The sequence below is a fragment of the Lepus europaeus genome, chromosome 16 (genome assembly GCF_033115175.1).
Source record: "Lepus europaeus isolate LE1 chromosome 16, mLepTim1.pri, whole genome shotgun sequence".
Classification (NCBI taxonomy): Eukaryota; Metazoa; Chordata; class Mammalia; order Lagomorpha; family Leporidae; genus Lepus; species Lepus europaeus.
Window position 1 is genome coordinate 40,422,297 of NC_084842.1, and position 22,484 is coordinate 40,444,780.

At 37.9% G+C, this 22,484-nt stretch overlaps 1 protein-coding gene and 1 long non-coding RNA gene across 7 annotated transcripts in view; one reads left to right on the top strand and one right to left on the bottom strand.

Moving 5' to 3' along the window:
• The window catches only part of NEK1 (NIMA related kinase 1), a 187,531-nt gene that overhangs the window by 163,061 nt on the left and 1,986 nt on the right, over positions 1-22,484 (top strand). For all 5 annotated transcript variants that reach the window (XM_062213273.1, XM_062213274.1, XM_062213275.1 and 2 more), the window contains 4 exons: positions 6,520-6,671; positions 10,224-10,432; positions 12,093-12,223; positions 12,375-12,507. In XM_062213273.1, coding sequence (XP_062069257.1) covers positions 6,520-6,671; positions 10,224-10,432; positions 12,093-12,223; positions 12,375-12,507 — 625 coding nt within the window. The remainder of the gene's footprint in view (positions 1-6,519; positions 6,672-10,223; positions 10,433-12,092; positions 12,224-12,374; positions 12,508-22,484) is intronic.
• The window catches only part of LOC133775167 (uncharacterized), a 134,217-nt gene that overhangs the window by 2,658 nt on the left and 109,075 nt on the right, over positions 1-22,484 (bottom strand). For both annotated transcript variants that reach the window (XR_009868201.1, XR_009868200.1), the window contains one exon: positions 1,834-2,023. This is a non-coding gene — a long non-coding RNA (uncharacterized LOC133775167). The remainder of the gene's footprint in view (positions 1-1,833; positions 2,024-22,484) is intronic.

The following is a 22,484-nucleotide window of genomic DNA, read 5'->3' on the forward strand; positions in this document are numbered from 1 at the left end:
CCGATCCCCGCCTCTCCTTCTCTCTCTGTATAACTCTGACTTTCAAATAAATAAATCTTTAAAAGAGAGGGAGAGGCCTTCCATCTGCTAGTTCAGTCTCCAAATGGCTGCAACAGCTGGACCTGAGCCAGTCTGGAGCCAGGAGCTTCTGGGTCTCCCACGAGGGTGCAGGGGCCCAAGGACTTGAACCATCTTCTACTGCTTTCCCAGGACATAGCAGAGAGCTGGATCAGAAGTGGAGCATCCGGGTCTTGAACCAGTGCCCATATGGGATGCCAGCATCGCAGGCGGCAGCTTTACCCTCTATGCCACAGCGCCGGCCCCCATGCTCTAATTTTTATTTATTTTTTATTTTTATTTTTATTTATTTATTTATTTATTTTGACAGGCAGAGTGGATAGTGAGAGAGAGAGACAGAGAGAAAGGTCTTCCTTTTTGCCATTGGTTCACCCTCCAATGGCCGCTGCGGCCGGCGCATCGCGCTGATCCGAAGCCAGGAGCCAGGTGCTTCTCCTGGTCTCCCTTGCAGGTGCAGGGCCCAAGCACTTGGGCCATCCTCCACTGCCTTCCCGGGCCATAGCAGAGAGCTGGCCTGGAAGAGGGGCAACCGGGATAGAATCCGGCGCCCCAACCGGGACTAGAACCCGGGTGCCGGCGCCGCAAGGCAGAGGATTAGCCTGTTAAGCCACGGCGCCGGCCCCATGCTCTAATTTTAATTATTTCTTTCCTCCTCCTAATTTCAGGATTGGATTATTGTTTTTTTTTAAATCCTTGAGATGCATTGTTAGATCATTTACTTGATGTCTTTCCAGTTTCTTGATGTAGGCATTAATTGCTATAAACTTCCCTCTTAACATTGCTTTTGCTCTCTGTAATCCTTAAGTTTTAAACTGTTATGTTGTCATCTATTTCTAAGAATTTTTTTATTTCTCTTTTGATTTCTTCTATGACACATTGTTTATTCTGGAGTATGTTGTTCAGTCCCCATGTGTTTGCATATTTTCTAGAGTTTCTTAAGTTGTTAATTTCTAGCTTCATTCCTTTGTGGTCAGAACAGATACATGGTATGATTTCAATTATTTTTTAATTTGTTGAGACTTGTTTTATGGCCTGGCATATGGTCTGTCCTAGGGAAAGTTCCATTCACTGATGAAAAGAATGTGTATTTTGCAGCTTCGGCATGAAATGTTCAGTAGAGATCAGTTAGGTCTATTTGGTCAATATTGTAGACTTGCTCCATACTACAATATTGTAGACTTGTTTCTTTGTTGATTGTTTTGTCTAGTTCATCTGTCCACTGATGAAAATGCATTATTACTGTATTGTAGCCTATGTCTCCCTTTATATCCATTAATAATACTTTTAAATAGTCAGGTCCACTAGCATTGGGTGAATATACATTTATGATAATCACATCTTCCTGTTGAATTAATCCCTTAATGATTACATAATACCCTCCTTTGTCTCTTTTAATAGTTTTTGTCTTAAAGTCTATTTTGTCTGTAATTAGGATAGCCACTCCTCATTTCTTATTTCTGTTAGCCTGGAATACCTTTTTCCATCCTTTCACTTTTAGTCTGTGTGTATGTTTGTTGGTGATGTGTGTTTCTTGCAGGCAGCAGATAGATGGGTCTTGTAATCTACTTGTCAAGCTACAGTTGCTAGGAGATTTGAGAGGTAGACCCAGTGTGCCTCTGGATGCAGGCATGGATGTGACCTAAGTGTATCTACCCCAAGGCTGCAGAAGGGAGGTGGGATACACATCCATGATGGCAGATGAGAAATAAAGTCGGGAAGGGTGTGCACTTTATCAGTGCCTTATCTCAGGTTTACCTTCATTCATTTAGTCCTGCCTCCCTTAAGGGAGCATAAATAAAGGATGGAGAGACACCAGTATATTCTGCTGATACTTTTCTTTCTGGAGATAAAAGCAGAAGATTGACCTCTATGAAGATTTGAGTATTTATTTTTAGAATTGATTTCCTCTCTGAAAGTTTGAGAATTTCTTTTCTTGTTGCAGCATCTGCAGAGTGGGAAAAGAGAAAGATTAATGTACAATTCACAGATAGCAAATTGCCTTAAATGTCCCCTTTTGATTTACTAAAATATGCATTCTTATATAACTTCTATAATTTTTATCTTTGGTAAGAGTACACAATTTTTTAAGTTAATGTTTCAAATATATTTGTGCAGCAGCTTAAGTTGCTGTTTGAGGCACCTGCATCCCATATTGAGGTGCCTTGTTTGGGTCCAGGCTACTCTGCTTCCCAGCCAGCTTACTGCTGATGTACATCCTGGAATGCAGGATGGTATCTCAAGTACTGGAGTCCTTGTTGCCCATGTAAGAGACCTGGGTGGTGTTCCAGGCTCCTGGCTTCAGCCTGGCCAGCTGTTGGATGCTGCATTTGGGAAATGACAAGTGGATGGAAGATCTGCCTCTCTTCATCTCTCTGCTTTTCAAAGAAGACGAATATAAGTTAAAATGCTTAAAAATGTTTTGGTGCTGGTGTTATGGTGAAGCAGATAATACTGGCACTTGGGACACCCAAAACCCATATCACAGTACCTGGAATTGAGTCCCACATCTGCTTCCAATCCAGCTTCCTGATAATGTACCTAGGAGGCAGTGATGATGGCTCAAGTACTTGGGTTTCTGCCACCAACACAGGAGACCTAGATGGAGTTCCTGGCTCCTGATTTTGGCCTGATCCAGCCTGGCTATTGTGGGCATTGGAGTGAACCAGAGTATAGAAAATCAATCAATCAATCTCTCTCTGGCTTTAAAATCAATAAATATACCTTTTTATAAGATTGATTTATTTTTATTTGAAAGGGAGAGAAAGAGAGGGAGGGAGAGAGAATGAATGAATGAATGAATGAATATGAATTGGTCTTCCATCAGCTGGTTCACTCCCAAAATGGCTGCATTGGCTGGGGCTGGTCAGGCTAAAGCTAGGAGACAAGAGCTTCTTCCAAGTCTCCCACATTGGTGCAGGGGCCTAAGGACTTGGGCCATCTTCCACTCCTTCTAGGCACATTAGCAGGGAGCTGGATCTGAAATGGAGCAGTTGGGACTTGAACTGGTGCCCATGTGGGATGCTGGCACTGCAGGCAGAGGCTTAACCTTTTACACCATGGCACTGACCTCATAAATACAGCTTTTTAAAAAATGTTTTAAAGTTTCCTAAAATATTGCTCTTGAGTTTGATCTTACAGTGGTATCAAATGTTAGCTGTGTAAGTTATGGTACAGAGAATGTAGAGAAAAATCTATAAATGAGGTCAGATCTAAGGGAACATGTTATGGATGAGCTATTATTTTCAGGAGGATTTGAGTGGATGTTAAAAGTATAGAATATTTGTGTGATCCCTTTGACTCTTAGACCTATCAGAGCCATCAATTGTGAGCTGAAATTGATCACTTGGACTAGTGAGATGGCATTGGTACATGCCACCTTGATGCGATTGTGTTGGAATCCCCTGGCACATTTCTAACTCCACCATTTGCGGCAAGTCCGATTGAGCATGTCCCAAATTGTACATCTCCTCCCTCTCTTTTTCCACTCTTAAATTTAACAGGGATCACTTTTCAGTTAAAATTTAAACACCTAAGAATTTGTGTGTTAATTACTGAGTTCAACCACTAGTACTAGAACAACAACAACAACAACAAATACTAAAAAGGATAAAGTATTACATTGTACATCTAGAGTCAGGACAAGAGCTGATCAGGTCATTGTTTCTTATAGTGTCCATTTCACTTAACAGGTTTCCCCTTTGGTGCTCAGTTGTCACCGATCAGGGAAAACAAATGATATTTGTCTCTTTGGGACTGGCTTAATTCACTCAGCATGATGTTTTCCAGATTGCTCCATCTTGTTGCAAATGACCGGGTTTCGTTGTTTCTTACTGCTGTATAGTATTCTATGGAGTACATGTCCCATAATTTCTTTATCCAGTCTACTGTTGATGGGCATTTGGGTTGGTTCCAGGTCTTAGCTATTGTGAATTGAGCTGCAATAAACATTAATGTGCAGATGGCTTTTTTATTTGCCAAATTAATTTCCTTTGGGTAAATTCCAAGGAGTGGGATGGCTGGGTTGTATGGTAGGGTTATGTTCAGGTTTCTGAGGAATCTCCAGACTGACTTCCATAGTGGCTTAACCAGTTTGCATTCCCACCAACAGTGGGTTAGTGTCCCCTCTAAAGGCTTCCATAGCCCTGGCAACTCATGACTAGAGCCTAGGGAGATTACTGACGCCATGAACAGGAGTGTCAAATTGTTAAGTCAGCAACAGGAGTCACTGTGTACTTACACCCCATCTGGGATCTGTCCTTAATGTGTTGTCTAATGTGAAGTGATGCTATAACTAGTACTGAAACAGTATTTTTATACTTTGTGTTTCTGTGTGGGTACAAACTGATGAGGCCTTTACTAATTATATACTGAATTGATCTTCTGTATATTAAGATAATTGGAAATGAAAAAAACAACCTGGTGTTAAATTGGAAATGGAATAGAAAATTAATTTTTAAAAAATATTATATAGGATCTCTGTCTTTAATGTGCTGTACACTGTTATTTAATGCTATAACTAGTACTCCAACAGTAGTTTTTTCACTTTGTGTTGCTATATGGGGCAAACTGTTGAGATCTTTACCTAATATATACTAAACTGATCTTCTGTATATAAAGAGAATTGAAAATGAATCTTGATGTGAATGGAAGGGGAGAGGGAGCGGGAAAGGGGAGGGTTGCGGGTGGGAGGGAAGTTATGGGAGGGGGGAAGCCATTGTAACCCATAAGCTGTACTTTGGAAATTTATACTCATTAAATAAAAGTTTAATAAATGAAAAAAAAGTATAGAATATTGTTTAAATAATATGAAAAAGTAGTAGAATCAGAATTATAGAATGGAAAGTTCTTACATGAAAGCTTCCTGAGATGAGTATCCTAACAAAACTTCACAATCTATTGAAGAACACAGTGAATTTAAGGGATTTTTTATTGGGTGGATATTAAGCTCATTCCAAGAGGCCAGTTTTCAAAGTACATAAACATTTGAAATTTATTCCTAAGTATCTTATTTTATGCTGGCGTGTAAAAGTTACTTTAATTAATAAAAGGAATAAACTGGAATTGAGGTTATTTTACCAGGACTTACTAAAATGTGTCACAACCTTAAAAAGTCTTTCTGTGTAGTCCCCTCAAATTTAGGTGTATAGTGCGTATGTGCTGTTTATTTTTATGGATCAGCAACAAAACTTCATGGGTATCTGTTTACATACTGCTGATTTACAATATATGGAGTTCAAAGTGTTAAAATAATAAACAAGTCAAGTGTAAGTAGTTCTGACAGTGGGAAATTCATCAAAAGAAACACTTTCCTTGCCGTGAAGTACTTTAACAATAGTGTATCTTTACCAGCTTCACCAACAGCTGGGTATAAATTATGGTCAAATAATGGAAATCTATCCTTTTTATTGTTCTCAAAAGCAGATTGTACCAATAAAATTGGCTGTGTATATAAATTTTCATTAATGTGCTAAACGTTGTGTTTTCCTCACAGTCTACCATCTGGCATAAGGCTCTTATCAGGGACTTAGTAGTCATGTTTCAAATATCATGGATTCCTTTAGGGTGAAGCCCGCACAGAGATTTATGTATGTAGTTATTTGTTTCATAGCTCTGTCTATCCATCACACTCTAATTGTTGAAAGGTTGGTGGACAGAGGCTATTCCTGTTATCCCTGTTCTTATCCCACATACATTAAATTTTCAACACTTCAACTGTACATTGTTTTTTCTCAACTCAATTGGCTGGGTTTCTTCTCTCTGCTGTTACAAATGATTCTCAGCACTGACATCAAAACCTTTGTCCTTTCTGTCATTCCCCTCAATGTGAGAGGCTTCACTTATACTCACTTGCTCAGGAAAGTAGTTTTAGTCTTCTCTGCACTGATTTCATGCCTTGGTTTGACCAGCATTGTCAAGCCAACAGGCAGCTCCTATGATTAGGTTATAAATAGGGCTGCCAATTTGGTATGATCGTGTTTAACTGAGCTTCAGACTAAATCCCTCCAGCATATGGACAAGATTATTTGGGGATAGTTGATCATTAGGAAGGTGAGAGGAATACTTAGCAGAATTACATGAAACAGAAATGATATGCACCATGAATGAGAAGCAGAGAATGGACAGTTCATCATCTGACTTCTGAGAGATTTATTTCCTTTTCCATTCCACATGTTTACCTAAATAAACACCTCTCCCCACTTTTTAAAGGTGAAATCAAAACTCGAGCTTAACTTAACAAGTTTAGTGTTATCTGAGGAAAAGTAGAACTGAAATTCAAGAGAATTAGATTCTAACTTGGGGGTAATCAGCTGCAAATCCCTAGCTCTGTGTATGATGTCTATACTAAATAAAATAACAAAATTATTGTTAGCTCCAGTTTTTTCTTTCATCTTTATTCTTAATATTCTTACTCCTAATTAGGACTTTGTTCACATTTTTTAGATGCTGAGAACATGTTCACTTCCAGATCTCTCAAAGCTGTTCAGAACCCTGATGGATGTTCCCATTGTAGGAGATGTTTGCCGTGACAATCTTGAAATAGATGAAATTGAAGATGAACACATTAAAGAAGGACCTTCTGATTCTGAAGACATGTGAGCATACTGCCCTTATGCCGTTGTGAAATACTAGCATTAGTATAATTTCTCCATTTATGTAAAAATTTCTAAAGAAGGTAGCTTACCTAGATAATTTTGAAAAACTTGTTTATAACTGACTTTCCATTACCACTTTCACTTTCCACAACTTAAAGTACAGTAATACAAAGCTTAATAATGTCTAAATATAAAGTAACTTAATCTCAGCGAGGAATTTAGGATAATGGTTTCTGCTGTATTCACTGTTTACTGTCCATTTATCCACTAAACATCCAGCATACTGACCTGCACGTGGTAAGTGTTTATAAATACTGGTTAAATGAATGAATTTTAGTAGGATAATGACTATTTAATGTTGGATCACCACCACTTGACACAGGGATTACAATGGAAAATTGTGAAGTAATTAATACTCTACAATTCCCAAGGAAAATGACCAGAAAACTCCACATGTACCTCCTGCCATGTGGGATATCAAAACTATATCAATAGGGAGTTAACAGGTAAACTAATTGTTCTGTGTGTGTAGATGTATGTGTGCGTGCACACATGCCAGTGTGTAGATGTGTGTTCTATGTGTAATTTGATTGCATTCTTATGATTCCTTTCCTTGTGATTTATGGAGAATTGGAATCCAGGAAGGAAATTTGACAAGAACACTTTGAGATCTGTGGAGTGAGGGCCCTTAGATAATATATGTGTACTTCAAAAAACTCTTGGAAAACAGTGGAATTTAAATATAAGTTTATTTTTGGTGCAAAAATTTTGAAATCCATACATACTCCTTTCATAGTACACATTTCCCAGTACCCTAGTAACCTTAGGTCATCAGCCCTTTAGCCCCTGAAACAGTGTTACAAACTTTTTAGGGAAGTAAACCCAGAGCACTCTAAAGTGTTCAAAAGGTGCGTGTTCCAATTGCTTGAAGAATAAGCTATAAAATGTTAGCATTTATAAATTTATTTATGATTTTTTTACCTCTGCCTTTTTATAGAAAGAACATTTATTGTGATCTGATTAAGGGCATTATATCAGTTTCACAACTTTTCCCTCCATAACACATAAACCATGACTATTGCATCTGGCACGTTTTGTTTTTTTCTTCAGTCTTGCTTCTTAAATATCTAATGAAGCTTGTCTTTTCTCGAAAGGTTGTCTTTTTTCATTTCTCATTAAGTTCTGTAGATTTTTACTAGTGAACCTACAATTTGGAGTAAAAATTTTTATATCTTGTTTTATTTGACTTTGTTCATTAAACACTTTGCTCTTTTTTTTTTTTTTTTAAGATTTATAAATTTATTTGAAAGATAGAGTTACAGAGAGGCAGAGGCAGAGAGAGGTCTTCCATCTGCTGGTTCGCTCCCCAGATGGCTGTAACGGCCAGAGTTGTGCCAGTCAGAAGCCAGAAGCCAGAAGCTTCTTCCAGGTTTTCCACATGAGTGCAGGGGCCCAAGGACTTGGGCATCTTCTACTGCTTTTCCAAGCCATAGCAGACAGCTGGTTCAGGAGTGGAGCAGCTGGGATTCAAACTGATGCCCACATGGGATGCCAACCCTGCAGGCCACAGGTTTACCCACTATGCCACAGCACCGGCCCAAGCACTTTACTTCTGTGTTATTATTAACCCTATGGAAGACACAACTTTCAGCACCTTTATAGCTGGTAGAGTGCTAATTGTTTTCCCAAAATTTTGATAAAATCAATTTTGATTAAAGTGAACTATAGTTTATTTGCAGTTTGTGTTCTTTTAGTTTCTAGTTGATGACAGAATTTCATTTTAAAATTTAAGTTAGAATCCTTTAGTATTATTTGAAAATGAACTTTAAAAAAATAGTTATCCTATATCTATACAGAAAATTTTCACTAGATGTTTTTCTTTGGGAAAAAAAATTTTGGTCCAAATTTTACTCAAAATATAAGAACGCCAACCAAAATGTGAATGTGCAGCTAGATTTTAAAGTATCTCAAGAGGTTTTTAAATGTTAATTTCATAAAACATCATAATTTTCTCATGCTTTTCTTACAATGATAGGCTTAGCAGCCTCACAAACTTGAATACCATCTTTACAAGGCCTAATTTCTCTAGTCTGGCCGCTAGAAGATCTTATCAGCAAGGCAAATATTTAGTCATTGTAGTAATATTACAAAGTAGACATGCATGATTTAGTCAGTCTTATAATTAAGTATTATGTTAAATGTAATGGGATGATTGAAAAGATGAGACTGTCATTCTGATTAGACGCTTTCCTTCTCTATAGCTGCTACTAAGTCAAACTGTAGAAGTTTGTACACATAAATATAAAGATATTTCTTCATATTTCTTTTTCTATGAATAGAAATTTTATTCAAGATCTTGTGTAATACTGTTTATATTTTAGTTCTTTAATAAATGGTTGCTTGAGTCTAGACATTTAGAAGGCCTTACTTGGTCCTTTTGTCCTATTTCATCAATGTTTTTCTGTTCAATGAAATCCTCAACTTTGGTACATAATCTCTTTCAGAAATCTTAATGTATATTCTAGAACCTTCGTTAACTTAAATTCTCAATCTATAAGCTTTTCCATTTGCATGTCACTTTAGGGAAAAGAAGCATATCATAAGAGGAAAAAGTCTTTAAGTACATTTCTTGGGTATTGTAGAAGTGGTTAAAAAGCTGTATAAGCTGTACTTTGGAAATTTATATTCATTAAATAAAAGTTTAATTAAAAAAAAAAAAGTATATTTCAGTCCTCTGTCACATGTTGATTGACTATGTGACTTTGAGCAAGTAATTTAGACATTCTGATTCAGTTTCCATGTCTCAAAAATGAACTTTATGTGGATAAAATTTAAATAATCGGCTAAAATTACTTAAGAAAGTACTATATAAATATAAGGTATCTTATGTATAAATTAATTCATTCCAACATTTATAATCCCATGGAAATAGAATTAATATCCTGATAAGTGCCTTGAAAATAAGATTCTCCAGTAAGATTATGATGGGTAGGATACTCTAATTATACAGGAAAGTCTATTTGTTATTATATATTTTAGAAACATTTTTAAGATTAAGCATCTTAGGGTTTCTCATGGCCATTTTATTTAATTTAGCCCAAACATAAAATTTGAATATTTCCATTTCTAAAAGTTGAAATATGCAATAGGCATTTATTATGGAAAGGCAACCATATGAAGATTCTGCTGAGTATTTTATATTTGTTGTAGAAAGCAAGTGAAAATCTTAAGTCTGAACTCTGAAAATATCAAAGCATTGTCTCAAATTTTAAGCAGGGAGTAATATTTATGGTTTTATGATTCTTATTGGCAACTGAGGAACATTTTAACATGTCATTTCCTGGATTATGTATTCCAGAGTATGTGTCATGTTCTGTATTTATCAATTGTATTCATCCTCATTTCATTGATTAAAAACTGTTTAGGCTTTTTCAGATTTCTTTTTATCTACTCTTAACATTTTTAAGTAGAATGGAGTGAATACATACTGAGTTAAAGTCGAATTTCAGAGTGAAGTAAAGTTTTACTAATGTTTAATTTTTAAAATTTCAGTGTTTTTGAAGAAACTGACACAGATTTACAAGAGCTTCGAGCCTCAATGGAACAGCTACTTAGGGAACAGCCTAGTGAAGAATACAGTGAGGAGGAAGAATCGGTCTTAAAGAACAGTGATGTAGAGCACACTGCAAATGGGACAGATCTGGCAGACGAGGATGACAATCCCAGTAGTGAAAGTGCCCTGAATGAAGAATGGCACTCAGGTGTGTGATCACGGCTGTGGGCCTTTTCCTTTCACAGTGTGTGCAAACATTTCCAGGAGAGTATATTTTTCTGATACCTGATATAAACCATTTCCAACTTTAAATAAACCTGAGACATGCTTCTATCTTTGTTTCTTTTCTTTCTTTTTTTTTTTTTTTTTTTTTGAGATTGATTATTTATTTATTTGAGAGGTAGAGTTACAGACAGTGAGAGAGAGACAAAGGTCTTCCTTCCGTTGGTTCACTCCCCAAATGGCTGCAACGGCTGGAGCTACGCTGATCAGGAGCCAGGAGCTTCCTCTGGGTCTCCCACGCAGGTGCAGAGGCCCAAGCACTTGGCCATCCTCCACTGCCTTCCCAGGCCACAGCAGAAAGCTGGACTGGAAGAGGAGCAACCAGGACTAGAACCAGTGCCCATATGGGATGCCAGTGCCACAGGCGGAGGATTAACCTAGTGTGCCATAGCGCAGGCCCCCCTCTTTGTTCCTTTTCATTCTTTTTCTTTTCATGCAAATATGCATATAAGTACAGGTGTTTCGTTTCTTTCCCATTAATTATGGCAGGGGTTTTTGGCGTATTTTAATTATGTTGTTCTCCATTCCTTGAGTTATTTGTTCTCCATTTCTTGAGAATTTTTTCAGTAATAAAAATAGTAACAGTATTCTTAACACTTTGTTTTACAGAGAACTTCCACTACATATAGTGGTTGATTAGTGGGGTTAATACTGAAAGGAGTTTTTAAATCTTGATTCTTTTTTTTGTTTGAAAACTATTGTGTTCATAACATTATCCCTAACATACATGGAAATTTGCATCTTATAACAACTACATTATATTTATTTGAAAGAGCTGTGAAAAGATGATATTATTCAGTATTTTTTCTAAAGTATCTTGAGCCATGAACATTGCAAAACATATTGGGCATTTATAATACTTTCTAGTGTTTTCCTAAAGCCTCAGGATGTGCATCTTGGGTTGTTTGCCCTCTGTATACTTTTTCATGTTATGGTTCATATTATCAACTTTTAAAAAATGATTTGTTTATTTGAAAGGCAGAGTTAGAGAGGAGAGACAGAGATCTTCCATCTGCTGGTTCACTCTCCAAATGGCTGCAATGGCTAGGGCTGGGCAAGGCAAAAGCCAGGAATCTAGACCGCCGTCCTAGTCTCTCATGCAGATGTCAGGGGCCCACGCACTCAGGCCATCCTCTGCCACTTTCCCATGTGCCTTAATAGGGAGCTGGATCAGAGGTAGAACAGCTGAGTCTCAAACCAGACCTCTGATATGAGATGCCAGTGGCTTAAGCAGCCAAACCACACAACACTGGCCCCATCAGCTTTTTCAAAGAAGCAGTTAGGATTGGTTGTTTCAATCCAGAACATATATGTTTTTTCCTCTTTTCATTAAATTAAAAGACATCTGTAGGGGTGTTTTTATTCTAATCTATTTTACTATTACATCCATTAAAGATTCCCAAAGTAATTTTCTTTTTAGACAGGTTATATCTACTTTGATTACTTATATTAATGACCAAAATTAAAATGACAAAAACTATTTATATGGAAAGTAGAAGTCATCTATTTCAATGGCATTATTCACTTGTCACAGAATTCTTTTTATTATTGTATTTCTTAATATCTTCTTTTGATTATGTTTTCAGATAACAGTGATGGTGAGACCACTAGTGAGTGTGAATATGATAGTGTCTTTAACCATTTAGAGGAACTGAGACTTCACCTGGAGCAGGAAATGGGATTTGAAAAATTCTTTGAGGTTTATGAAAAAATAAAGGTAAAGCATTTGCTGTTGAAATGTGATATGTTTGAATATGAGAGATAGTTCATGGCTTTTATTGTTCATTAGGTTTATTATAAATAGTGAAGACTTCATTTAGAGAAAAGAAATCTTCAAATAATAATTTCTATTTGGTATTTTGGCATAGGCTATTCATGAAGATGAAGATGAAAATATTGAGATTTGTAAAACAATAGTTCAGAACATTTTGGGAAATGAACATCAGCATCTTTATGCCAAGATTCTTCATTTAGTCATGGCAGATGGAGCCTATCAAGAAGGTAAGATTTCCTTACGTGTCTTTGTATTTTAAATAAATTTCAGAGAAACAGAATAATAAGTGTCAATTGATAATCTTATATAATATGCATTGTGCCAAAGTCTATATTGGAATCATATCTGTTTCTTTTAAGCAACTTTGTCATCTACCACCCTTCTTCCTCCTCCCTCTCCTATTCCCATTCTTATTTTTTTTAACTAAGATCTATTTTCAATTAACTTTATACATTTATGATTAACTCTGGGTTAATCAAAGAGTTCGTCAAATAGTATGAAAAAAAAAACAAAAAACTGTTCCTCAACAGAGGAGATAAGAGCTGTTCAAAGTTATTATTCCTCAACAATTGAGATAAGGGCTGTTGCTCTCAACGTGTCAATTTTACTTCTAAAGATTGCCTTTTAGGTGTTCTATTAGTTATTACAGGTCAGAAAGAACATATGGTGTTTGTCCCTTTGGGACTGGCTTATTTCACTAAGTATGATGTTTTTCAGTTTCATCCATTTTGTTGCAAATGACCAGATTTGTTTTTTTTTCTCCCCACTGTGCAGTATACTATGGTATACATATCCCATAATTTCTTTATCTAGTCTTCAGTTGATGGTCATTTGGGTTGATTCCATATTTTAGCTATTGTGAATTGAGCTGCAGTTAACATGGGGGTTTCATATGATTTCACTTCCCTGGGATAAATTCCCAGGAGTGGGATGGCTGGGTCATATGGTAGGTCTATATTCAGATTTCTGAGGAATATCCATACTGTCTTACACAGTGGTTGTACCAGTTTAGAGTCCCACCAACAGTGGATTAGGGTATATCCCCCCACCCCTGCATCCTTGCCAGCCTTTGTTGTTTGTTGATTTCTGTATGAAAGCCACTCTACAGGGGTGAGGTAAAACCTCATTGTGGTTTTAATTTGCATTTCCCTGACAGCTAGTGATCCTGAGTGTTTTTTCATGTGTCTGTTGGCCATTTGGATTTCCTCTTTTAAAAAATGCCTATTCAAGTCCTTTGCCCATTTTTTAACTGGACTGTTTGTTTCATTGTTGTTGAGTTTCTTGATCTCTTTGTAGATTCTGGTTACTAATCATTTATCACTTGCATTGTTTGCAAATAATTTTTTTCATCCTGTCAGTTGCCTCTTAGCTTTGCTGAGTGTTTCTTTTGCAAGGCAGAAGCTTCTCAATTTGATGTAATCCCATTTGTCAATTTTGACTTTGATAGCCTGTTCTTCTGGGGTCTTTTCTAAGAATTCTTTGCCAATGCCAATATCTTGCAGGGTTTCCCCAATATTCTCTAATAATTTGATGGTATCAGGTCATAGATTTAGATCTTTAATCCACTTTGAGTGGATTTTTTTGAGTAATGTGTAAGGTAGGGGTCTTGTTTCATACTTCTGCATGTGGAAATCCATTTTTCCCATCACCATTTGTTGAAGAAACTGTCCTTACTCCAGGGATTGATTTTAGCTTCTTTGTCAAAAATAAGTTGCTTGTAGATGCTTGGATTGATTTCTGGCATTTCTGTTCTGTTCCATTGATGTATCTATCCAGTATATCCATCCAGTACCAGGATGATTTGATTACCACTGCCCTGTAGTATGTCTTGAAATCTGATATTGTGATGCTTCTGGCTTTGTTACTGCTGTATTAGATCGCTTTAGCTATTCAGGGTTTCCTATGTTTCCATATGAATTTCAGCATCATTTTTTCTATATATGAGAGGAATGTCCTTGATACTTTGATTTGTATCGCATTGAATCTGTAAATTACTTTCAATAGTATGGGCATTTGATAATATTTTCATTTTTTTGTATCTTCTTCTATTTTTTTTAAAAAATTTATTCATTTATTTGAATGTCAGAGTTACACACAGAGAGAAGGAGAGGCAGAGAGAGAGAGAAACGTCTTCCATCTGCTGGTTCACTCCCCAATTGGCCTCAGTGGTCATAGCTATGCAGATCTGAAACCAGGAGCCAAGAACTTTCTCCAGGTCTCCCACATTGGTGCAGGGGCCCAAGCACTTGGGCCATCTTCTACTGCTTTCCCAAGCCATAGCAGAGAGCTGGATCGGAATTGGAGCAGCCAGGACTTGAACCAGTGCCCATATGGGATGCCAGCACTGCAGGCAGTGGTTTTACCTGCTACACCACAGCACCAGCCCCATGATCTTCTATTTCTTTAATGTTTTATAATTTTCATCATAGAGATCTTTGACATCCTTTGTTAAATTTATTCCAAGGTATTTGATCTTTTTGGTAACTATTTTGAATGAGATTGATCTTACAAGTTCTTTCTCAGCCGTGGCATTATCTGTGTATACAAAGGCTGTTGATTTTTGTGTGTTGATTTTATATCCTGCCACTTTACTAATCTCTTCTGTGAGTTCCAGTAGTCTCTTAGTGGAGTCTTTTGGGTCCCCTGTGTATAGTATAAGATCATGTCATCTGCAAATAGGGATAGTTTGACTTCCTCCTTCCCAATTTGTATTCCTTTGATTTACATTTCTTGCCTAGTGGCTCTGGCTAAAATCAAGGACTACATTGAATAGCAGTGGTAAGAGTGGGCATCCTTGTCTGTTTCCAGGTCTCAGTGGGAATGCTTCCAACTTTTCCACATTCAGTAGGATGCTGGTTGTGAGTTTGTCATAAATTGCCATGACTGTGTTGAGGAATATTCCTTCTATTCTCAATATTTAGAGTTTCCATCATGAAAGCATGTTGTATTTTATCAAATGTTTTCTCTACATCTATTTAGATGATCATATGGATTTTGGTCTTCAGATTGTTAATGTGATATATCACATTGATTTGTGAGTGTTGAACCATTGCTGCATACCAGGGATAAATTCCATTTGGTCCAGGTGAATGATCTTTCTGATGTGTTATTGGATTTGATTGGCTAGTATTTTCTTGAGGATTTTTACATCTGTGTTCATCAGGGAAATTGGTCTGTAGTTCTCTTTCTGTTGTATCATATTTAAGAATTAAGTTGAATGCAGGCTTCATAGAACGCATTCAGGAGGATTCCTTCTCTTTCAATTGTTTTGAATAGCTTGCAAAGAATTGGAGTTAGTCCTTCTTTAAATGACTGGTAGAATTCAGCAGTGAAGCCATCCAGTCCTGGGCTTTTCTTTGTTGGGAGTACCTTTATTACTCATTCAATTTCCATCTTGTTTATGGGTCTGTTTAGGTTTTCTATGTCTTCATGGCTCAATTTAGATAGGTTGAATGTGTCCAAGAATTGAGCTGTTTCTTATAATGCATTCATGGTGTAAATTACTGGCATGAGGACAGAGAATGATTCCATTTAAATAGATCTGTTGAAGAGTATGATACCAGTTCTAGTCACACCCAGATGGTTCATCCCTCGGAGGATTCTCCATAAGAATTGTTTCAGTAGATTTCTTTCATACAGTTCAGAAACAACGTGGCTGGTTGGGGGTTCAGTATTGGTTGTCTACTATGTGGACATACTATTATTTTGCTTTGCCCCTAGAGTGGAGAACTGTAACAATCAAATGAGCCACATGGTAGAATTGATACCCTCTTTTGACAACTGGGTAGCTTCAAAAGGATACATCCCTCCATAGAAGGCCATTCTTCCTGCAGAGAACCACAGATCAGACTAGGCCAGTATACCCATAAAACAATTAAAAGCAAACGTCTACCCCAACTACCTTTTTTAAAGCAATTCTTTTTTTTTTTAAGAGGATTTTTTTTTTTTTGACAGGCAGAGTTAGTGAGAGAGAGAGAGAAAGGTCTTCCTTCTGTTGGTTCACCCCCCAAATGGCTGCTACCGCCGGCGCTGTGCCGATCCGAAGCCAGGAACCAGGTGCTTCCTCCTGGTCTCCCATGCGGGTGCAGGACCCAAGGACTTGGGCCATCCTCCACTGCCTTCCTGGGCCACAGCAGAGAGCTGAACTGGAAGAGGAGCAACCGGGACAGAATCCAGTGCCCCAACTGGGACTAGAACCCGGGGTGCTGGCACCACAGGCAGAGGATTAGCCAAGTGAGCCGCGTTGCTGGTCCCTAAAAGCAATTCTTAAAATATATGAAAAAAATGCTCACTATCACTGGCCAACATGAAAATGCAAATCAAAACCAATTGAGGAGCTGGAATCCCCTAATTTGAGTCTTGGCTGATTGGAATCCCACTGATTTGTGTCCTGGCTGCTGCACTTCTGATCTAGCTCCCTGCTAATGCATCTGGGAAAGCAGAAGATGGCACAAGTGCTTCTGTCTCTGCCTTTCACATGGGTAATGGAGTTCCTGACTCCTGGCTTAAGCCTGGCCCAACCCAAGTGTTGTAGACATTTGGGGAGTGAACCAACAGATGAAAGATATCTCTCTCTGTTTCTCCCACTCTCTCTGTGTCATTCTGCCTCTCAAATAAATAAAATGAAAATATTTTAATGTAATTTATAATAAACATAAAATAAATATAAATATATACAAATTAATAATAATTTTTTAAAAACCACAGTGAGAGATATTATCTCACTCCAATTAGATTGGCTATTATCAAAAAAACAAAAATAACAAATGGTAACAGATGTGGAGAAAAGGGAACTTTATACACTTATTGGTGAGAATGCAAAATAGTACAGTTGTTGTAGAGAATAGTATGGAAATTGCTCAAGAAAAAAACCTAAAAACAGATTTACCTTGTGACCCAGCTATATATATTCTGAGTATATATTCCAAGGAATGAAATCAACATGTCTAAAAGTCATACCTGCACTCCCATATTAGTTGTGGCACTATTCACAGCCAAGATAAAGAGATAATTTAGGTGTCCAGAAAGTGTATTGTGTTTATGCAATGGAATGTCATTCAGCCATAAAAAAAGAATAAAATTCTGAAACTTGCAACAAGATGGGTGGAACTGGAGATTATTGTTTTCTGTGAAATAATCCAGACTCAGAAAAACAGATACTCTGCACTGTCTGTCATATGTGGAAGTTTAAAGAAGTTTATCTGATTAGTAGAGGCTGAGATTACTAGAGGCTGAGTGATTACTAGAGGCTGAGAAGCTGGGGAAGGTTGGGGAGGGAGAAGAGAAGGAAGTTGGTTAATGAGAGCCAAAACACAGGAAAATCAAAGTAATCTGTTCTCATGTTCCACGGAATGCTCCGTGACTATAGTTCACAAAAGTATAATATATATTGCATAAAGATCTAAAAGAGAGACTGGCATTGCAGTATAGGAGATAAAGCTGCTACCTGCAACACCAGAGTCCCCATATGGGTGCTGGTTCATGGCCCAGCTGTTCCACTTCCATCCAGCTCCCTGATAATGTACCTGAGAAAAGCAGTAGAAGATTACTTAAGTATTTGGGCCCCTGCTACCCACAAGGGACACCCAGAAGAAGCTCTTGTCTCTTGACTTCTGCATGGCCCAACACTGGCCATTGCAGCAATCTGGAGGAGTGAACTAGCAGATGAAATATCTCTCTCTCTTTCTGTCTCTCCAACTCTTGACTGTCACATAAATAAATAAATCTTTAACAACAACAACAAAAAAACTATAATAGAGGAGCTGGGAGACTCTGACCAAAAAGATAAGGACATAAAAAGCTAATTTATTGATTTGATCAATTTGTGCTATTTATAGGTATGTTGACATATTACACTGTACCTCCATAAAAATGTTCAAGTATTACATGTTAATAAAAATTTGAATTAAAAAATTTTAGTGTGCCTATAAAATACAACTTAAAATTGGGTAAGGCAGTTAATCGGACACTGGGGATGCCCACATTCTGTATCAGAGTATCTAGGATCAAGTCCCACCTCTGCCTCTAATCCATATGCCTGATAATGTGCACTGCAGAAGGCAGCAAATGATGGTTCAAGTGCTTAGATCCCTGCCACCCACATGGGAGATCCATATAAAATTCCAGTCCCTGCCCTGTCCCAGCTGTTGTAGGCATTGCGGACTAACTAGAAAATGGAGGATAACTCACTCTCTCTCTCTCTCTCTCTCACTCTCTCTCTCTCTCTCTCTCTCTCTCTCTCTCATGTCTAAATAAACATTAAAAAAATTTTTTTGGTGGGTACCAGCATTGTGGTGCACAACAGTTCCATGCGTTGCAACAAGTTAAGCCACTGTTTGCCATATCCATGTCCCATCTCAGAGTAGGGGTTCAAGTCCTGGATACTCTGCATCCTGTCCAACTTTCTGCTAATGTATCCGGGAAGACAACAGAGGATAGCCCAATTACCTGGGCCCCTGCAATCCACATGGAAGATCAGGATGGAGTTCCTGACCCCTGGCTTCTGCCTGACCTTGCTGTGTGGCCCTTTAGGGGAGTGAACCAACAAATGAAAGATCAGTTTCTCTCCTAGGCCAAAGCCAGGACCCTAGAACTCCACTTGGGTCTCCCACATGACTGGCAAAGGCCCAAGTTCTTGGGCCATTTACTGCTGCTTTCCAAGATATATTATCAGGAAGCTGGATTGGAAGCTGATCAGCCAGGATTCGAACTACCCCCAGTATGGGATACCTGTGTCAGTCAGCAGCTTAACCTGCCATATCATATCACCAGTCCCAATAAATAAATCTTTTTTTAAGATTTATTTATTTATTTGAAAGACATAGTGTCAGAGAGAGAGAGAGAGGTCTTCCACCTGCTGGTTCACTCCTCAAATGGCCAAAATGGCCGGAGCTACATCAGTTAGAAGCCAGGAACCGGGAGCTTCTTCCAAGTATCCCGTTGCAGATGCAGGGACCCAAGATTTGGGCCATCTTCTACTGCTTTCCCAGGCCATAGCAAAGAGTTATATTGGAAGTGGAGCAGCCGTGACTCGAACCAGCACCCATATAGGATACCAGCACTACAAGCGGTGGCTTTACCTGCTATGCTGTAGAGCTGGCCTCAATAATTTTTTTTTTTTTTGACAAGCAGAGTGGACAGTGAGAGAGAGAGAGAGAGAAAGGTCTTCCTTTTCCATTTTTCCATTGGTTCACCCTCCCAATGGCCGCTGCAGCCAGCGCACCGTGCTGATCCAAAGCCAGGAGCCAGGTGCTTCTCCAGGTCTCCCATGCGGGTGCAGGGCCCAAGGACTTGGGCCATCCTCCACTGCCTTCCCGGGTCACAGCAGAGAGCTGGACTGGAAGAGGAGTAACCGGGACAGAATCCGGTGCCCCAACTGGGACTAGAACCGGTGTGCCAGCGCCTCAGGCGGAGGATTGGACTATTGAGCCATGGCGCCGGCCCTCAATAAATCTTAAAAATTTTTTTTTCAAATTAAAAAAATCTTAGTATATCCTGTCAAGTATTACAACTTACTAATATATCTAATAAATAAAATGGCTATAAAATATATTGAATTATCTGAATAAATTAACTTGCTATTTTGTGTCATTAATCATTACACTTAGGCTTTAGCCAATTACTAGATTTGGAATACCTGGTCTGGAGCCTTCTTTTTTGAAGTAATTAGACCCTGTATCTAGCTGTCTTATAGAATTGTAATTTTTATTTGCTTTTCATTTTTATTTATATAAAGAGAACAGATTTCATGTACTTCATATATATAATTTTAATACCATAATGATATTTCCCACCCTCCTTTTCCCCGCCTTCCTTTTTTTCTTTTAATTTTTGCAATAACATACTTTCAATTTATTTTACAATAACAAGACTCCACTAATAAAGAATTCTATAAATAGAAAGATCACCATTCTGTAAGAGTATAGACAAGAGTTATGAACAATAATCAAATCTCAAGATGTCAATTTCACTCATATATATTATATTATATTTGGACTCTATGTCTCAGTTACAAATCAAAGAAAACATCTGATATTTCTGATTTGGGGTATGGCTTATTTCACCAAGTATAATGGTCTTTAGTTGCATCCATTTTGGCGCAAAAGACAAAATTTCATTATTTTTTATGGCTAAGTAGCATATAATTGTCTTTTTGCAAAAAAAGAAAGCAAAGAATATGCATCAGTTTCAAGGTACTGAAAATGGCCCTGAGGAAGTGAGAGCATTAAGATTGGAAAATGGCTTTCTCTCTCTGTAATATGAGGGTCTTCAGCAAGTTCATAGAAAATGTGCTTTATCTTAATTTATTTTCCATGAAGTTTTTGAAATAACTTCTTGCTTTTCCTTAAATACTCCAAGCTTATAGGCCCACTAGTTAATTTTTGTATTCTAAGTATTAAGTACATGTGTATTGATGACTTACTTGTTCACTGGCAACACTTTATAATTGTAAAAAAAACTAAATTATAGTACATGATTTATAAGTATAACTTTGGAAGCAATAATATGAAAGGTGCATAAAGTAATAACCCAACTATACTGGAAGAAACAGTGGGGACAGGAATAGTAGATCTTCCTAGGGAAGGAGACTTCAGAGTTAGATTTTTGAAAGATGAATAGGAATTTGCCACATATATTATATGTGCGTATACAATGAGTTTTAAGTTGTTGGTCATCAGGGAATTATAAGCAACTGTATGTTGCTATGCATAAATTATGGAGGCAGTGGGGAAAATGGGTGCATGAAAGCAGGGTAAGCTAGAAATATTAAATAGATCAGATCATGGAGGGCTTGACAATCCATACTAAGGAACGTGGATTCTATCCTGAGGAGTAGGGAGTTCATGAAGGGTTTCCAGCAGTGCTGATTTGATTTGATATGGATTTTAATGAAAGACCACTTTTGCTAGAATGTGGAAGGTAATGCTTATTATGTAAGATGAAGGTAACCAATCTAAATTCCTTAACTAGTGTGTTTAAGAATAAAGTAAAGTTGGAAATAACCAATATGTCTGTAAACAGGAATAGTTAATTTAATTATGCCATATCTATAAAGAGAATACTATGCAGAGTTTGGAATTCACATTGGATATACTCAAGATTTATTCTTCTTCAGCATTTTATAAAGTCTTATCATTTGGAAAAGTTGAAAGAACTTTACTGTGATGACCCATGTACCCATTCTACCATTGTTTGTTATCTTGCTTTATCATGTATTTTCCATCTATTATGTAATTTAAGTGAAAAACTCAGGTCTCAAAACCACATTTCAGGGCCGGCACTGTGGTGCAGCAGGTTAAAGCCCTGGCCTGAAGCGCCAGCATCCCAAATGGGCGCCAGTTCTAGTCCCGGCTGCTCCTCTTCCAATCCAGCTCCCTGCTATGGCCTGGGAAAGCAGTAGAAGATGGCCCAAGTACTTGGGCCCCTGCACCCGCATGAGAGATCCAGAACAAGCTCTGGCTCCTGGCTTTGGATCAGCTCAGCTCCAGCCGTTGCGGCCATCTGGGGAGTGAACCAGTAGATGGAAGACCTCTCTCTCTGTCTCTTCCTCTCTCTGTAACTCTGTCTTTCAAATAAATAAAATCTTTAAAAACAAACACATTTCAGTTTATTTTTTAAAGATTTATTTATTTGAAAGAATTACAGAGAGAGGAAGGGAAAGGGAAAGGGAGGGAGGTAGAGAGAAAGAGAGATATCTTCCATCTGCTGATTCACTCCCCAAATGTCCATAATGGCCAGAGCTGGGCCAGGCCAAAGCCAGAACCCAGGAGCTTCCTCTGGTTCTCCCATGTGGATGCAGGGGCCCAAGAACTCAGGCTCATTTCAATATAATTTTTAAAATATTTTTTGTGTGCATAGGAAAGCTGTCTGAGATGATTTATATAAAATTATAACTTTGGTTGTCTTTTGTTTATGTGTGATTTTTGCTTCTCACTTTATTTTTTAATTTTTATTTTCATTTATTTGAAAAACAAAGAGAGAAAGAGCAGCATCTTCCATCCTTTGGTTCACTCCCAAAAAGCCTGTGATAGCTAGCGCTAGGCCAGGTTGAAGCTAGAGTATGAAACTCCATCTGGATCTCCCACATAAGTGGCACAATTCCAAGTACTTCACCCATCACCTGCTGCCACCCACAGTGTGGGTTAGCAGGTAGGATAGGAAGCAGAGGTGGGACTCAAACCCAGGCATTCTGATATGGGATACA